At 40.9% G+C, this 18114-nt stretch overlaps 2 protein-coding genes across 3 annotated transcripts; one reads left to right on the top strand and one right to left on the bottom strand.

Annotated features, from left to right (window-relative positions):
- The first annotated feature begins 5666 nt into the window (after positions 1–5666).
- LOC127784575 (pumilio homolog 5-like) lies at positions 5667–13143 on the top strand. 2 transcript variants are annotated; one of them, XM_052311908.1, is made up of 10 exons: positions 5667–5875; positions 6875–7508; positions 8239–9587; positions 9684–9825; positions 9999–10106; positions 10903–11115; positions 11199–11309; positions 11502–11696; positions 12075–12246; positions 12353–13143. In XM_052311908.1, exons 2-10 carry the CDS (start codon positions 6879–6881, stop codon positions 12397–12399), a joined length of 2967 nt encoding a protein of 988 aa, XP_052167868.1. In that variant the 5' UTR covers positions 5667–5875; positions 6875–6878; the 3' UTR covers positions 12400–13143. The 2 variants fall into 2 exon arrangements, with proteins under 2 accessions (XP_052167868.1, XP_052167867.1); XM_052311907.1 differs by having other exon boundaries at positions 5668–5925.
- A 393-nt stretch (positions 13144–13536) lies between these two features.
- Positions 13537–17262, bottom strand: LOC127784576 (probable mitochondrial adenine nucleotide transporter BTL1). Its single transcript, XM_052311909.1, has 5 exons — positions 16971–17262; positions 15435–15529; positions 14634–14967; positions 14288–14525; positions 13537–14057 (listed from the first exon to the last, which is right to left on the bottom strand). Exons 1-5 carry the CDS (start codon positions 17208–17210, stop codon positions 13801–13803), a joined length of 1164 nt encoding a protein of 387 aa, XP_052167869.1. The 5' UTR covers positions 17211–17262; the 3' UTR covers positions 13537–13800.
- Positions 17263–18114: the final 852 nt, after the last annotated feature.

Raw genomic sequence — 18114 nt, 5'->3', positions numbered from 1 at the left:
TTTTTTTTTCTTCACCAGATTATCCCCACTTTCTTAGGTCACGAGATCCTAACAAACAAAACAAATTCTAGGTTGGTAGACTTCTATCTGTTTTTTTTTTAAAAAAAAAATGAGTTTTGGTCAAACCAGATATTCAAACAACCCGTTGCTGTCTAGGACTTCAGTTACAATGACACAGAAAGTGAAATTTACAGGATTTTGAGGCCGAATTCTTCGAGCTCGGTACTTGGCAATCGTTAGACAAGCAGTCAAGCGGATAGTCGTGTGCATGAACATACGTGTACGGTGGCAAGTATCTTATGTTGGTGATGACATGGGCATGATGAACAGTTGAGGACATCTGTGACGATATAAAGTACTGTAGTCCTCTCACCGTACCAAGGCTTTGTTCATTTCATGCCAGAGAAGAATATTTGCGAAACGAGAAAACTCATTAACACATGATTAATTAAATATTAATTATTGTAAACTTAAAAAAGAGATTTATTTAATTTTTTAACAACTTATATATATATATATATATATATATATATATATATATATATATATATATATATATATATATATATATATATATATATATATATATATATATATATATATATAGACACACACTCTTTTGGAAATGTGCTAACGAGAAAGTTGAAGTTTATAATTGGAGTATAGAATGGAGCCCATGTAGGCAATTTCTGTGCAAGAATCCGGCATTAGGTTCGTGTTTCTTTCCAAAAATACCGAGTCTTTTGTACTGTCTAGCGTAGCAACTTACTACACACTGAGGTTGACTGGTCAAGTACATGTGCGAGTTTTTTTATTTTTACCCCCTTTGCAAGGGAACTACATAATTTGTCTGAGTTAGTTAACGCATTTAAATGGTTGAATTGCTATAGGGAGACAGCTAATTCAACACACAAATGCATTGCCTAGCTACCCATTTTGTTGACAGATGCAATGCTAGACATGTAGATGTAGTCAACTATGATTTGGAATGAACTATATAGAGTTAAGTGTTTGCATGAACACTTTAGCCATAGAAACCTCTAGCTAAAGAGTAAATGGCATTTGATCTTTTTGCTAGTGGGAAGTGGCTAGAAATTATTTATACGGTCTACTTTATTCAATTATAATTAATTTAGAAACGTATCCTATGTACACAAGTTTTCCGTACGCACCAACTACTAAATGTCATTAAAAAAATATATAAAAGGTTGGACACATACTTTCAATAATATTACACCTATGTGTGAAATCTTATCTTAAAACTATTATATTTTTCACTTTTTTTTGTTACGACTAAAATATAATGAATTTGAATACGAGACTTTGCATATATGCCTAATACTATTAGAATACATGTCCATCTTTTTGAAAAAAAAGTCATGATATTTGATAGTTAGTGTGCACGGGAAGCTCGTGTGTACAGTATATGTTCCCAATTAACTAAGAGTGTGTTAGAATGTGAGTTTGGGCTGGGCTAATATGCACTTACCGTGAGCACGCTTCCCAAACTATAAACAATATGTCGCGTGTAAAAAAATTATATAACAGTTATATTAAAAACAGATAAACCCTTTTTAATTTAGAATAATCAATACATAATTAATCATGCTCTAATGACTCTCCTCTTTTTCGTGCCAGTATTCAGCCTATTCTTCTTTCCCAAATGCAACCTAAATATCAACATAAAATAAGTCTGGGCATAATCACTTTGAGTGTGAGCTAGATAAACTATGTAGGTAATGACATACGAGTAAAGCCTAAAAATAATAAACGCCAAACAAAAAGGTAACTATATGTGTAGCATCCCACCTACAATACATGCAACTAACCTAGCCACCCACCAACAAAATAGATGGTGCGAGACCGACAAAATGCAAAGCGCCAGTAGCCTCAGATGCTAGCAACAACGGTTAGTGTTATTGTCAGCAATTCCAAAAGGCGATTGACGTAGAAAGTAAAGTTTTAAGTACACGCAAGCAAGAGATAATCACAACACAATAAGAGTAATGTGTGCGCGCACCAACTTTCCTATCAGAAAACAAAATGCTCCAAGATATACCTTTTGCTACACAAATATCAGTATACATACCAAACTATCAATGTACATCCTACATCCTGTATTGTTCTACATCATTCCATCATATATATAATAACATGGAAATTTCATAGTAATATGGAGATGTTCTTGGAAAAAATTTATAAAATGGAGATGATCAAAATGGCTAAAACCTATGTAGTGCATTCAGGTAGGAAAAACAACCCAAAAGAAACTTGTAAGAAAAGGAAAAAACTACCTTACCCTAGGGTACGCATAGCAATTCTCCTAGGACCCTAGAAGTTGCTGTCACCTAGGCCAACGACGAGGCTACGCACCACAAGCCCATTCCGGTCATTTCCCCCTCCCCAATCCTTCCACCCGCCCATCCCTCCCCGCACATATCTCAAAACGAGGGAAACAAACCCGGGATTTTGCCATACCATTCTCGGGGCGGAAAGGCGGAGGAGGGAGGAAGCGGTTAGGGGGTTTAAAAAGGGGGATGCATGCAACGCCTTCTCCCCCACTCATCTCCACACCACGGACAAAGTAGAGGGAGGAGAAAAACAAAGGTAACAAAGGAGCCGAGAAAAGCTTAGTGACTAAGAGATAAAAAGGGAAAGGGGAGAGAGAGAGAGAGGGGGGGGGGGGGTGGAGAGCTTGGCGGTGTGAGGTGGTTGGAGTGGGGCACGCACGCAACACATGGGAGAGGAGGGAGAGAGAGAAGGATGGAACTAGCGGTGAAGGCTTGGTGGTTGGTCATCCTAGGGTGGCAGTGCGCCGTCCTGTCATCGCAGGGGGGAGAGGAGAGAGAGAGAAGGGTGGAGCTAGCGGCAAAGGCTTGGTGGTTGGTCGTCCTACGGTGGCAGTGTGCCGTCCTGTCATCGCAAGGGTCAACGAAGGTGAGGCCTTGTTTCCTCTAACTCAATTATGTGAACAACACATTTTTTATGTCTATAAGACGGTAGAGGTAGGCATTAAATTATATTGCACCCATATCGAACCAATGTGAAAGGGGTGGGGTCAGCAAAGGTGAGGGTAAGGCCTTGGTTCCCTAACTCAATTACGTGAACACTGCATTTTAACTCAATTATGTGAACATTGCATTTTTATGTCCATTTTATGTGAACGGTGCATTTTTATGCCTATAAGATGGTAGAGACATTTTTTGGAGGCATTAAATTATACCACAATCATACCAAACCAATGTGAAAAATATAATAAAATATTTTCCTTTTCTATTACCAATCCTTGAACTCAAGACCATTGGCAAATCATTTTATGTTCAATACGCTAACCAACTCAATCCCATATCATTACTTATATGTTTGTGCATTGTGTTACTTATATTTAGTCCCTTAGTGTACATTATCATTCTAAGAAGTGTCTCTAAAGAGTTTAAAATATCTCAAGAAAATACCTTTACATATTAGACACATTTCAAAGTACTAAAAAAATGCCTCTACAAAATGTCTCTAAAAAAATGTGCTGAAAAAATGTCTCTAAAGTGCCTCTAGAGTGAAATATTTTTAGACATTTTTCATGTGCCTCTAAAAAGTGTCTCTACACTATAAAACTCATGGTTTTAGAGGCAATTAGCAAAACGCCTCTATAAAAGTGCCTCTACATGAGGTTTTTGTTCTAGTGCCATATCAAAGTAAAGCAAGTCCGGTGATAATCACTTCAACTATGAACTAGATAAAGTATGTAGGTACCGACATAGAAATGACAATGAAAGCTTAAAGGTAAGAAACATCAAACAAAAGATAATTATGCATGTAGCAGTTCACTTGCAAAATAGGCAGCTAGCATTGCCACCCGCAACAAAACAAATGGCGCGAGACCGACAAAACGCAAATCACCAGCAGCCTCGGTTGCTACCAGCAACGGTTAGTCTTATCGTCAGTTCCAAGAGGCGCTTGTCGTGGAAAGATGTAAGTACACGCAAGCAAGAGATAAGAACATCAAAACGAGAGTAATGTGAGAGCGCCAACTTTCCTAACATAAAAACAAATGCTCTAGGGTATAGCTCTTCTCGATGAAAAATCAATATGTGTACCAAATTACTGATATATACATCGTACATTATCTAGTAAATTTATGTTGTTCCATCGTGCAAATAATAGTATGGGAGTTTTATGGTAATACGGATAATCACATACGAATGACGAGTAAAACCTAAAAGCAAGGAACGCCTGACAAAAGGTAATTATACATAGCACCCACCTACAAAACAAGCAACTAACCTTGCCGCCCGCCAACATAACAGATGGCGCAAGATAGACAAAAATACAAAGCACTAGCAGCCTCAGATGCTAGCAGCAATGTTATTGTCAGTTCCAAAAGGTGCCTGACTTGGAAAGATTTAAGTACACGCAAGCAAGCGATAAACACATCAATACGAGAGAAATGTGAGAGCGCCAACTTTCCTAACAGAAAACCAAATGCTATATGGTATAGCTCTTCTCTATGAAAAATCAATATACATATCAAATTACCAATATATACATCGTACATTCTCTAATAGCCTTGTGTCGTTCCATTGTGCATATAATAGTACGAGAGTTTTTATGGTAATACGGAGATACTCTTGAAAAAGTTGAAAGCATGGAGAGGATAAAAATGGCTAAAACATACTTGGTGCATTGAGATTGAAAACAACCGAAGAGAAATTATTTTTTTTAGAAAAAAAGTGAAATATAGCACTACACTGCCTACCCTACCATGGGGTTCGAATGCGAGTTTGGGTTGGGCTAAAACCTCGCTTACTGCGAGCATGCTTTCCAAATTGTTAAATAACACATCGCGTGTAATATATATATACTGAATGTAGCAATCCACCCACAAAACATGCATCTAACCTTGCCGCCCGCTAACATAACAGATGGCGCAAGACCGACAAAAGAACAAAGTATTAGTAGCCTCAGATGCTAGCAATAGCGGTTAGTGTTATCGTCAGTTCCAAAAGGTGCTTGACGTGGAAAGTTCTAAATACGCGCAAGCAAGAGATAAGTGCAATAAAAAGAGAAAAAAAATAAGCGTGCGCCAACTTTCCTAACGGAAAGAAAAAGCTCCAAGATCGCTACACAAAAAAAAAGTACACGTACCAAACCATTAACACACGCATTCTGCATCCTATACCACTCTATATCATTCCATCATATATAATGATAACATGAAAATTTCATAGTAATACGAAGATGTTCTTGACAAAAAAAAAAAGAAGGTTATAGCACGGAGATGATCAAAATGGCTAAAACCTACGTGGTGGTGCACTCAGATCAGAAAAACAACCCAAGAGAAACTTGTGTGTCTAAAAAAAAACAAAGAAAGAAATGTCAATACCCTACACTGGGGTATGCGTAGCAACTCCCCTGGGACCCAGGCAGAATTCCCCCTGCCGTCGCCCAGGCCGGCCTAGGAACGGCCAGGGATCACACCGTACATTAACGACGAGGCCCCTCGCACCCCCACAGGCCCATCCCATCCCACCCGCACGAATCTCAAAGCGGGGGCAAACCCGGGATTTTGCCGCGCCCCATTCCCGGGGCGGAAAGGCGGAGGAGGCGGCCGAGAGGCGAGGAGGGAGGAGGAAGCGGTTCGAGGGTTTAAGAAGCCTTCTCCCCCAACCTCTCCTCGGACTCAAAGCAGAGAAAGGAGAAAAAACACAAAAGGCAGCGAAGCGGCCGCGAAAAGCTCGACTCGGAGATAAAAGGGAAAGCGAGCGAGAAAGAGAGAGGAGAAGCATTGGCGGCGTGAGGCGGTTGGAGCGGGGCACGCGCGCGGCCGAAGGGGGGAGAGGAGAGAGGAGGCGGGGTGGCGCCGACGCCGGCGGCAAAGGTTGGTTGTCCTAGGGTTCCTGTCGTTGCTCGCGGGAAGGGTCAGCGAAGGTGAGGGCCTTTGGTTACCCCTAACTCAATTATGTGTGAACAGTGCTTCTCCGTTTGTGCTCTGTTTATGTGTGTGTGTGTGTGTGTTTATTGAGGCTTTGAGTTTTTTTTTCTTGAGGGGGTTGCTTTTGCTGTACAGGAGAAGATGATGTTTAAGTTTAATTTAATTTAATTTATTTTTTTTACTCGCTGCGGTTTGAGCGTTCGTGGAGTGGTATGTGTTGCGAGCACACGGGTGGGTTTGTGGTTATGGATGTGTGTGTGTGTGTGTGTGTGTGTGTGTGTGTGTGTGTGTGTGTGTGTGTGTGTGTGTGTGTGTGTGTGTGTGTGATTCTGTGCAATGCTTGATCAGGTGGCGAGTTCCTCACTTCGGTATGTTTTAAATTTATCCTTTTTCGGGCTTCGTTTGATGTTGCTCTGCGGTCTGCACCCTCTAGCTTGGTTTAGGCATGAGATTGTATGCAAGATGTTTTCTTTTTAACCAATTTCGTGATTTTTGGGCTAGTTGGAGACTTGTTTCTGTTCAGTAATAAGTATTTGGGGCAGTAAACTTTTCTTTTTTGGAAGATGTAATTTCTGTTTTCGATGGGCGAATGTGTGCGTGATCTCACCAGCAAGTCCCCGCCTTTGGTGTGCTTCACGTGGTGTCCTCCATGGCCTCATGGGGCAGATTTCTCTAGGCGGTGGATTTTATCTGCTGTGCTGGATCACAAAAACCATGGGTAAAAACTAAAAAGTCGCATTTATTTGGCATTTTGCTATGATGATTTCGATGGTTAAAGTTCTTGAGTTTTTTTTTTCTTTTTGGGTAATGGAGCTTGCATATTTGCTTGCTTTGTAGCATTACATGTGTAGTTAGTCTGTACTCGTATAGGTTCTAAAATTGAACTGAACTTACAGAATTCAGTTGAGAAATTATCACTAAAAACGATCACCTTTTGTTGTCCAGAAAAATGGCTACAGAGAGTGCTCGGCCGTTGAGTGGAGGAACTGGAGCAGGGAAGTGGCCACCAAGCAAGGACACGGGTTCCTATGATTCTATTCCAGCTAGCCTTTCAGAAGATGAGTTAGCGGAGTTGGCCTTCATGCCAAATAGTGGCGGCATTTTTGGGAAGTGGAGGGGTTCTGTCCTGGAACGCAGTGGAAGCGCTCCTCCTACCATGGAAGGTTCTTTAGTTGCACTTGGTCACCTCACAGGTCAACCGAGTGGCAACCTTGGGGCCATACTGCCAAACTTGGGCACTGAAGCTAACAATTCAGAGTCTAAGGAGAATATATATTATGATTCGGCATGCGTCAAATACTATATGTCCAAGGTGAATTTGAACCCAAGGTTTCCTCCACCACTCGTTTCAAGGAACCAGTTTGGCAAGTCTGAAGAACGAAAGCCGTTCTCCCTTGATGACAGCAGCAGCAGGTCCTTACTTCTTGGTCATCCTACTCTGCCAACACACAAGGAAGAACCTGAGGACGAAAAGTCACCAAGTTTGGATTCAAGTTCAGCAGACGATGCTCAATGTGATTCTGCCCAAAGCACATCTAACTTAGGGGGCCACAGTCCAAATCTTGTAGATTCAATTAAGGTAATTCCCGTATTAATTCAAGAACTAGCTCTGATTGTTTTTTCCACATGCACTCAAACAAACTTCGTGGCGCTGTTCGGTTGTGGGTTTTGCAGCAGCTGCACCTGGTTTCTGCGGCTGTGGTGCACAGCTGTGGCTACTAGTAGCAGCTGCAGCCGCAGCCAAAAAAATGGCAGCCAGAGAAGGCTAATGTTTTCATCCGTGACATAACTTCATTTTTGTATCCTCAAATATTAAAGTCATGAAATCTTTATGCACGGCTATACAGTAGCAGTCGGCTTCACAGACCACAAGAATGGCAGTCAGCTAAGACTTAGTAAGGTGAAATAATACAGTACAACATATGATTAATGCCCCCTGTGATATACAAACAAACATTTCCAATATTCAGTGGCTAAGACGTTTTCCAAAAACTCACTTATTTGAAATAGTAACTGGAAATTCTGATTTAAACTAATTGATTTTTATTATGTAGTATCTGCTAAATAAAATCAAAACATGTTTTTGTTTCAAGGAAATGTGATGGGAATCGCACTAAACCTTGCAATTCCTTAATACAAGTACGACAAGAAAAGAAGTATTGATTGTACTCCTCCATAAACATTGTTATTTACCAACTCTCATGCATGCAGATGAACTCCCTAATATCTTATAATCATGTTCTGTTTTGCTACAGAGTTTGTTGCTGCAGTCTGCAGATACTTACTGATAATGATTTCTTTTTGTTTAGGAAAACTTTCATCGGAGCAATGGTTTGTATGATAATTCTTCCGATCTTTTAAATGCAAACTCTGGTGATGGAGGGTCGATTTATTCTGGCATTAGTTCATCGAAGAATTCCTCACTTTATGTTGTCCAGTCATCAGACTTGAATGGATTTCCACCAGATGTTCATCAACGTTCCCCTAGACCTATTAGGACTCCAGTCAGTACAAAACTTACTAGCGACAGTCTGCCAGCTTCATCTCCTCCCACTTCATCCTGTTCTGACTACAGTACTATTACTGAAGCTTGTCAGCAAAGAAATCCAAGCATGGCCGTTAAACCTGGTGAACCAGTTGGTACCATGCTTGCTAGTTCAGACTTCAGTCTGAAGAATTTGAATATTAGTCCGGATATCCTAAGTAGTTCATATGTCATGCAACAGTGGCAGAAAAATGCCCCAGTGTGGAATGGCCTATCAAATGTAGTCCATGGCGATCATGTGCCAATGATTCCTCCAGGAATTAATCTTCCTCAAGTTCCATTTGTGGACAATTCCGGTTTTGGTCATATGAAGTTCCCTGGTGATGTTCAACTGATGTCCCAGATCGGGATGGCAACACCTTTTTGTACACCAAATTCTTTTGGGATACCATGTTATCCTAATTTGCAGTCGCCTAGTGTTTGGGTTCCTCCATTCGGAATCGGCGGCTATGGTTTGCCTGGTCCATTTGTCCCACCTGTTATAACTAACTTCACTCCTCAACTTCCTGGTTTTCCTTCAGCAGTAAATCTTGCTGCAGCAACTGACTTATTTCACCCATATAAGATGTATGAGCATCTTGGGGTACCTATGCCATCCCCTGTTCCTGATCAGAGCCTTACGCATTATTTTCAACAGCCCCCTATCCATCCGTATGGTGTTGGAAATCCATATGATACAATGGTTTCAAGTAATAATTTTGTAGGGAATCCTGCTGGCGTTTTTGGTTCACCAATCATTGACCCATCAGAGCAGAAGTTTCAGATACCGGTTACTACTGTAGCTGCTAATGCCTCTACTCCCATCAAAGGTGGAAAGCCCATTGGGAATTATGAGACTGCCTCACCTTACTTTGGCGTACCGATGCCTTATCCAGCAGGTCCAACATTACATGGGCAACCTGCTTCTGGAACATCTCCTCGTGACAAAAGGAACGATGTCAAGGGATTCCAACCCCCTCGAAAAAATATGCCTGTTAGTTCTGAGATACAAGGTCAGAAAGGGAGGGAGAAGTTTGATGATCCCAAGGCACACTTTTCTGTTGAAGAACTAATATCCAGCAGAACTCATAGGGTTGAGCTGTCTGACATCAAAGGACAGATAGTGAAATACAGGTTAGTTTTGATTTTGGTTGTTTCATTCACTATCTAGATGCACATAACCCAATGAAAAGCTTGAGATATTAATTGTTATTATGTTCTTGTCCTCAGCTCGGACCAAAATGGTAGCCGGTTCATTCAGCAGAAACTGGAGAATTGCACCATTGAAGAAAAGGATTTACTTTTTGCCGAGGTCCTTCCTCATGCTTTGGAATTGATGACTGATGTATTCGGAAATTATGTTATTCAGAAGGTATAGTATTTCCTTTTCTTATATGATTCATTTTATGGTAATTTTTTTATGAATAGTACACCTATTGAACTTGAACAATTGTACCCCCTTTTAAGATATTACAGTATCATAGCAGCAATTATGAAAAATAATTTATATTTGTATGAAATGAAAATAACATGTAGTACATGCAGTTCTTCGAAAAGGGGAGCCCACAGCAAAAGAGAGAAATAGCTAATAAGCTTGCCGGTCATGTGTTTTCTTTGAGCCTTCAGATGTATGGATGCAGAGTAATTCAGAAGGTAGTCTTGACTTCTTTATGGGAAGTATAACTTTATTTCTGCTTAATGTTTTGGATACCATATCATGAAAACCTTTTCAGTGGCACACTATAGCATGTATTGTCTGAGGCGGTCTGAGAAAATTTTCTTCAGACTGTTATGCTATCCATAGACTTATTTATTCTCAATATCAGTTGGCAAAGTATTATCTGAGTAAATTTTCTTCAGACTGTTATTCTATCCATAGAATTGTTTATTCTGAACATCAGTTGGTAAGTTTTAAAGTGGTTAGCCTGTTGGACATCATTTCTCATATTATGCATGGTAATCAGCATACATTCTTTTAATAAGTTGCAATCCCACTGTAGCCAGCTATTCATGGATTAGCATGTGTTGGAAATGAAAAATAATGTGACTTATAAGTTGCAATCCCATTATATCCCGTTATTCACACATTTTACTTGCTATATTCCTGGAGAACTCATTTTCAGATGAGTTTTGTGTTATTCTCATATATAATGGATACATAGAAATGCTCTCTTACTACCACACACAGACTAAGTGGTTGCACATTAATGTAATTAAACTGAACCACAACTAAAAAGATGAGGAACACACACCAGACAAGACAAGTAGTCAATGTCAGGTTATGTGTGTTCGCATTTTCATCATTCGTCGTAAGTTTTTATTAGCAATTATGCTATTTAGACAGTCTTGTGAATTGTTTGTTGACACTGCTACACTGTCTTTTCTGGACGTTATCGCTATTTGAACTCAAATGCCAATTTCACTGCCTACTTCACTGCTACAATTGCAGGCCCTTGAAGTAATTGATCTTGAACAGAAAATTGTTCTTGTTGGTGAACTCGATGGACATGTGCTGCGATGTGTTCATGACCAAAATGGGAATCATGTTATACAAAAGTGCATTGAATGTATTCCATTGGAACATATTGGTTTTCTGGTGTCATCTTTTCAGTTCCAGGTTGCCAAACTGTCAATGCATACATATGGATGTCGTGTTATTCAGGTGAATTGGTAACGATGTTGTATTTTTGTTAATTTCTTGTCATTTTCTTGTGGTGTTGATCATATTCACATTCTGCTTGGCAGAGAATCCTCGAGCGTTGCAGCAATAATTCTGAATGCCTTTGCATAATTGATGAAATCTTGCAGTCTGCTTGCATCCTCGCACAAGATCAGTATGGGAACTATGTTGTGCAGGTGATTTTCTTCTTATTCTCCAAAACTTAGTGGCTGATTTGACTAAATTTTCATTAATATAAACCATCAGCATCTTGTTGCTGTAATACGGATAGCTATTTTGAGTTAGAGCAAGTGTAACTTAAGTAGCTGATGTTGAATTTGGCAACCTGCAGCATCTTTGCCTTTATTATAACCATGTGTATTTTGTAGCATGTTTTGGAGAAAGGGAATGAACATGAAAGGGGCCAAATCATCACTAAATTGGCTGGGCAGGTGGTGCCCATGAGCCAAAACAAATTTGCGTCTAATGTCATAGAGAGGTGTTTTGAACATGGGGGCAGTGCAGAGCGGGAACTTTTGGTCAAGGAGATTCTGAAGCAAACTGAGGGCAATAACTATTTGCTGGTATACATTATTACTGTAACTCACATTTTGTTTTTTTCCTTTGCCATTCCATGCTCTTTTGAGCCAAATAGCTAAAAGCTCTTGTTTGTTCAAAATTTGACTAATGTTAAACTCAATTAAAAGATATGGTAGGTACCTTCATGATCCAAATAATTGAGTAGGAGTTTTACTTAAATTGAAACATATAACAGAAGCCCGTCATTTTTTTTGGATAACAGAAGTAATCCTCATAAAATTCTGGCGCGGCTACTGTTTCTAAGGCTACTTGGTGCAATACAAATAACGGTGTTTCCAGCTATTTTTGTTTCGTTATTTGTGTTATTAGTCTAAATCTTTACTCAAGTAAGCGATTTACGAATTACCTGCACTGCTATACAGGTGATAATGAAGGACCAGTATGCTAATTATGTGGTACAGAAGATGCTTACAACATGCAATGAACAACATAAGGAGATCCTTCTCAGTCGTGTGAAAATCCATTTGCCATTATTGAAGAAATACACCTATGCCAAGCACATCGTCAGCCTAGTCGAGCGCCTCTGCGGTGACGGTGAGTCCTCCGCGTGCCACTCCTCCAGCCCTGCTAAATTTCTCCTCCTGATCCTCTACTTCAATTGGCCCCAAAATTTACTGCTCCCATATATGCCATTTTTCAGGAGCTGTGCAGTCCGAATCCAAAAAAACTGTAACCAAGGGCTGCTGAATTCGCCACAGGAAAGCCGACTCTTTTCTGCCAACCCTGTCAAGTTCAGCGTAGAAGGCCTATCAGTCGCAAAAGTGGCTAACAAAGCAACCCAAAAAAAAAAAAACTGTCAACCTGTCACCATAGATCATCATCATACAGATATAGTCGTTCCAAGCGGTTTGTCCGTGTATTTAAGCTAGGAAATGATAGTGTCATACTATAGGAATGGTAATAATCATCTGTGTGGGCTGTGGCTGTGGATGCTGCGTCTCACAGAAGAGAGTCTTGAGTGTGGTGGTGCGTTGCCGTACAGTACATATCCCGTAGTCTTGAGTCTTGTACCCCTGCTTGGTGATGTGTAGTTATCGCCGCATCCAGCTTGCTTGGTCACTTGCTTCTGTGTGCTTCCGTGCTTGCTCACTGGTGCGCGTGATTGCGCCTACCACCTCGCCATAATATCTAGTGCATCAGTGGTACTGTAGACAATCCCGACCGGCAGGACGATCTCTCCTACTCCCTCCGTCCTATAAAAAACGAGTCTAGAACCGGATGTAATATATTATAGTACAATGAATCTGGACATATGTATATCCAGATTCTAGTACTATATATGTCACATCCGGTACTAGGTGCCAGCCAATCTCTCCTACTCCCTCCGTCCTATAAAAAAACGAATCTATGACCGGATGTGATATATTCTAGTACAATAAATCTGGACATATGTATATCTAGATTTGTAGAGGGAGTACTCGATCCATTTCATAATACAAAATGCTTTGACTTTTGTAAGTCAAATTTTCTTAAATCTGACCATATTTATAAAATATTATAGAACATCTATAATACTAAATTAGTTTTATTTAATCTAACACTAAATGTGTGTTTTTTTTGAACACTAAATGTGTTTTGATATTGTATTGAAAGTGTTGCTACATTATTCTATAAATTTTTATTGAAATTAAAGAAGTTTGACTTTAAAAAATTCAGAACATTCTAATAATATAAAACAGAGAGAGTAGATGCCAAGGCAGCAGGCGCCCACGCAGCCACAAGCTTGGAACGGAGATTTGAGAGAAATTTCACAGGATTTGATAGTATTCACCTGAAGATCAGGTAGAGGTACATGCCAACATTTTCAGCCATTCTCGTGTGTAAACCCCACGGTTAACACTTAGACAACATGTAATTAATCAGGCATTCCAAATTAGCGAGAAACAACACATGCTCTCCCATCCACCAGCCAAAAAAAAGAACAGCGTCCCCTATCTAGCCACTTTTTCGGCGTCATCCAGGGTGGGACTCGAAAACTGGGAAAAGATCAGGAATCCCACCGATACAAGAATCTTGTAACTCATTATTGTTTTCTACGTTGCAAATATGCAATGCGTCAGGTTGCAGTTGCTCGATGCCACATTCCCCTTAAGCTTTGCGCTTGTCCTTGTCCGCCAAAAGGATGTCCTTACAGGCCTCGTAGAACATCCAGGTGATGCCGGAATTGGGCATCACCTTCAGGCAGCTGGCCCCCCACCCGCGGTAGAGCCCCGGGAGGCCCTCCTCCTGGATCACTTCTGCCAGGGCCGCGATCATGTGGGGTGGGCACTTCCCTTGCAGGGCACCCACCATGAGCCGCTTCCGCGCCACCTCCAGCGGGAAGCTGATTGTGCTTGCGGTCAGGCCTGCAGATTCAACAGCCAGATATGAGCAATGCAACCAGCTGTTTGGTCAAATTTCAAGCTAACATTTTGTTTGAAGGAGCAGTAGTTTTGCATCTTCATTGTATGTAGATAGTAGAGAATTGCACAAGTCAAAACAGGGGATAACCTGGTACACAGATTTTAAGACAGTGCTGAACCGGCTAATGAAGATGGTGAAATTATATAGATGTAGATGAAGCAGAATCATTTACCTGACAGAGCTCCAATAACTAGAAGCTCAGGCCGAGTCAAAGACGTCTTCTTATGTAAGCGGCAGTAAGAAGTCTTGATTGTGTCGTACATAAAGTAATAGCATGTGCTATAAGGAAGCATCCCAATTAGTGTTGGACAGAGGCCAGCATAGAGACCACGAATTCCATCAGTTCGGTATATCTTGCTGAAGGCGACGCTAATACTAGGATAGACTTCTCGGTTAATAGTTAAGCGATCCTGTCATAAAATATGGAAGATATCAGGCGAAGTTATACTGTTCCAAAGAAAATGAATATATGGAATGACAAATAGTTTTTATTTTCAACAGGTCAGTTCAGCAATCACCTTAATGACTTCAAGAGGATGACACACCAATGTGCCAGCTATTCCAGCAGCTGCACCAGCTACAGCAACAGGAGATAAAAATTGAAGTGGAAATTCAATTTTCACTTTACCAATTTGTATCTTTGGGCATCCATCTTCTTTCCATTTCTCTTGCGCTTCCGCCATTGTCCTTTTGACACACTCGAATGTTCCGAGCTCAATTGCTTGAGTTGGAATAATACGGATCATGTTGATTGTGTTACCTGCCCAAAGCCCTTGCCATCCATTTTGTTCGATGATTTCTACAAAGCTACCCCCGATATGCCTAGATCCTACTCCTACAACCATTCTTGTCCTGAAATTAATAACATACCAACATATTACGACACAGGTACAAATTAGTCTTTGATATGCAACAAACTGCATGCTTCAACAACACAGTTGGGAATCATATATCTAAAATGATGTATGCATACAGAGACTACAATCTCCACTGCTCATAGGAAAGCAAACAATCCTACAAATACTGGTTATGTTATGCACTAAACAAAGAATATGTTTACACGTGAAAATGTGACTATTGAACTTTGAGACTAGAAATATTTCCTGTTTAACTATTAAATGGTGAAAGTTGGTTACAACATTAAACTATATGCCTCAAGGAGTTAATTTACAGATGATGAATTTTGGAGCATATCATTGCGATGGTGTTTGCAAAGGTTGTAGCACGTTATATCTTTTGGTTTTTAAGATTTACATCTAAGTTGTAAGACCATGCTCAAATGCTTTATTAGAGAGAGAGAGAGAGAGTTCGATAGATACCTGATAGTCTCGAGAGGAGCAAGAACAGCTTTAGACATAGCACCAGCTAATGCTCCACTGGCAAATTCTCTAACCTCTCGACTCCTAAAAAAGGCCTGCAATGAAAATGAAAGGGAACATCTCAAAAAACAGTGTATATTGTATAGGCATCAAAATCACCCATGGATATTATTAAACCATGCATATCTGTGTGATAAGGACAGATTCAGAGCCATTCAGTTAAGTACTTGGTCAAATTTGTTTTATATAGACAGGCGGGTTCAGAATAAGAACATTTACTACGTTATCTAAGCCCATCATCAATCATCAATATTACAGCAAAATCTCTACCAAAGGTTTGGTTGGTCAGTGGTTAAGAGTGAAAAAATGGAATGCTGAAACAAGAGCTAGATCACAATAAAGGTATCTTTAGTAAATTCATAGTCACATATATTATAACACAAGTATGCAACTCAATTTTGTAGTTGGAATAAGTAATTGTAAAAAGGACTAAAAGACAATTGATTTTCCACATGTTTGGACGCATTCAAGATACTTTGGATGAAAATGACACAGAACTTTAGCACCGAAGAAGAAATATTGTTCCATCTGTGAAAGGAACAGCTTTGTCCAAACCTGTCGTCGTGGAGAATAACCCCAAACATAGTCAAAGTTCTTTATATATGTTGGCTAAGCGTATAAAATTAGTTGACTGAATCAAGTATAATAAAACAAAATCAATATTGAAGCTTGTTTTTTTCCATTTGACTCTTTGAAGCCCCTTAATCTTTCCTAACATTTTCTGTCTCCATAAACCAGGGTATAAAGGGGGGATTCGGGATTCCTCTGCCGTTAATTGTTCAGTATCACTCCCGCTTGTAGCAAACACTACGACGACACATCGCTATCTAAAATTCTGAAATCAGATCCGATTTTCACCTAACCAGCAACGTAAGTTAACAAAAAGAATTGGGAAGGAATATGGCCACAGGAGTACATGACACATGCGTGTTGGTTGTACACATCAATATGGTCCTAACAAGTAGTAAAGTCTCATCTGCATCTCTTACGTGTCAACATTAAGTCGGCAGATGATGTTGGGTCTCTCAACCAAAAGAACAGGATAGAACTTGCTTTTCTTTATGAAGCTAGACTGATATGAACGCCTATATAAGCATAATAGAGAGAGAAAATGAACTACGCAACATGAGACCACTGCCGTTGACGAGATTAGAGATGCTTGCTTGTTCGAGAGTAATCTCTGGTAAGAACAGATAATCAACCACGGATCCCGGTCGAAATCTTTCACATGTTCTGCAGCAAAACAGCTCGTTCATGCCACGAAACCTGTGAATCCCAAGCAATGTTTCGAATCGTCGTAACAAAAATCCTAAAAACGAAGCAAACGCGTCGCATGGGGGGGAACAGCGCCATTCGCCCTCTCAATCGGATTGGAGATAAAAAAATAATCAAACCGAGCAAAACTGCCAAGATTTCCCACCTTTCGCCGCACGAGCAACCAAGAAACGCAGGCAGGGATGGGCGAGGGCTCCTTACCCTCACGGCCCCTTCCACGTCGGGCAGCCGGAAGCCGAGGACGTCGGCGACCTTGCCGGCGTCGAGGTCGTCGTCCTTGGGGAGCATCACGAGCAGCTCCTTGTAACCCCCTCCTCCTCCTCCTCCTCCTCCCACGCCGCCGCTCCCCCCGCCCCCGGCGCCGGCGAGGCCGACGCTGGCGAGCAGCGACAGCTTCCCGCCCCCGGCGCCGCCGCGGCTCGGCGCGTCGTGGAGACCCATGGCGGATGGCGGCGCGCGTGCGTGAATCCGCTTGCCTCGCGGGGCTTGCCCTTTGGATTTGGGAGGGAGGGGCGGGGTTATTAATAGGAGGATCCCGAGGGGGCGAGGCGCAAAACGCTGTCGCTGACTCAACTTTTTTGGCTCGGCGGCGCGCGGCGCGGGCTCCGCGACCTACGGTCGCGGAAGGATCAGGCTGGGTGGGGGGAGTGACATGTGAGAGTGTAGAGAGTGGAGGGGTGAGAATGTAAAAGGGATCCAGGGCTACGGTTTTGTGGGAACGGGAACTCTGGACGAAAGCGTATACGTACAGTACAGTGGGTGGGGCCGACGGGCGGTGTATTTACCGGTTTTACATCTATATATACTCCCTCCGTTGAAAAAAAATCAATTATCTCTCCTGATGCAATGAATTTGAATAAATTGATTCTGAATAGACCATATGTCCAGATTCATTGTATTAGAAGATGTCATATCCTTTTATAGGTTGTTTTTTTAAAAAATATATACTTACTGTATCTAGCAGATGTATTTTTGTTTATGGGCCGGTCCCATCTGTCAGCCCGCTTTAACAATCCAGCTCAGTGTGCCACCGTAGCAAAATCATCTTGGTGGTTAACTAGTTTAAATTGAGACTGAACTTGGCTATAAATAGTATTTGCTATAAAAGTTATATTTTTTTCTCTAGAAACTTAATGGATTATCCGTTAACGAGCTCGGAGAGCTGCACGTAGTCATCGGGCGTAAGTGGCGCCACTTCAGCATTTGATATCTTTTGCGAGTTGTGTAGACTTATTTCTTCAATCTATTGGATAATAAATTTAGCCATAACGTAAGCATGTTTTATTGTGCTAAAATTTGATTTGCGATGTGGTATGCAAAACCATAATAGCGGAGTTATGCCATG

This window comes from Oryza glaberrima, chromosome 9 (assembly GCF_000147395.1).
Source record: "Oryza glaberrima chromosome 9, OglaRS2, whole genome shotgun sequence".
NCBI lineage: Eukaryota > Viridiplantae > Streptophyta > Magnoliopsida > Poales > Poaceae > Oryza > Oryza glaberrima.
The sequence above is the reverse complement of the archived record's forward strand: the minus strand, read 5'-3'. Positions and strand labels throughout refer to the sequence as shown.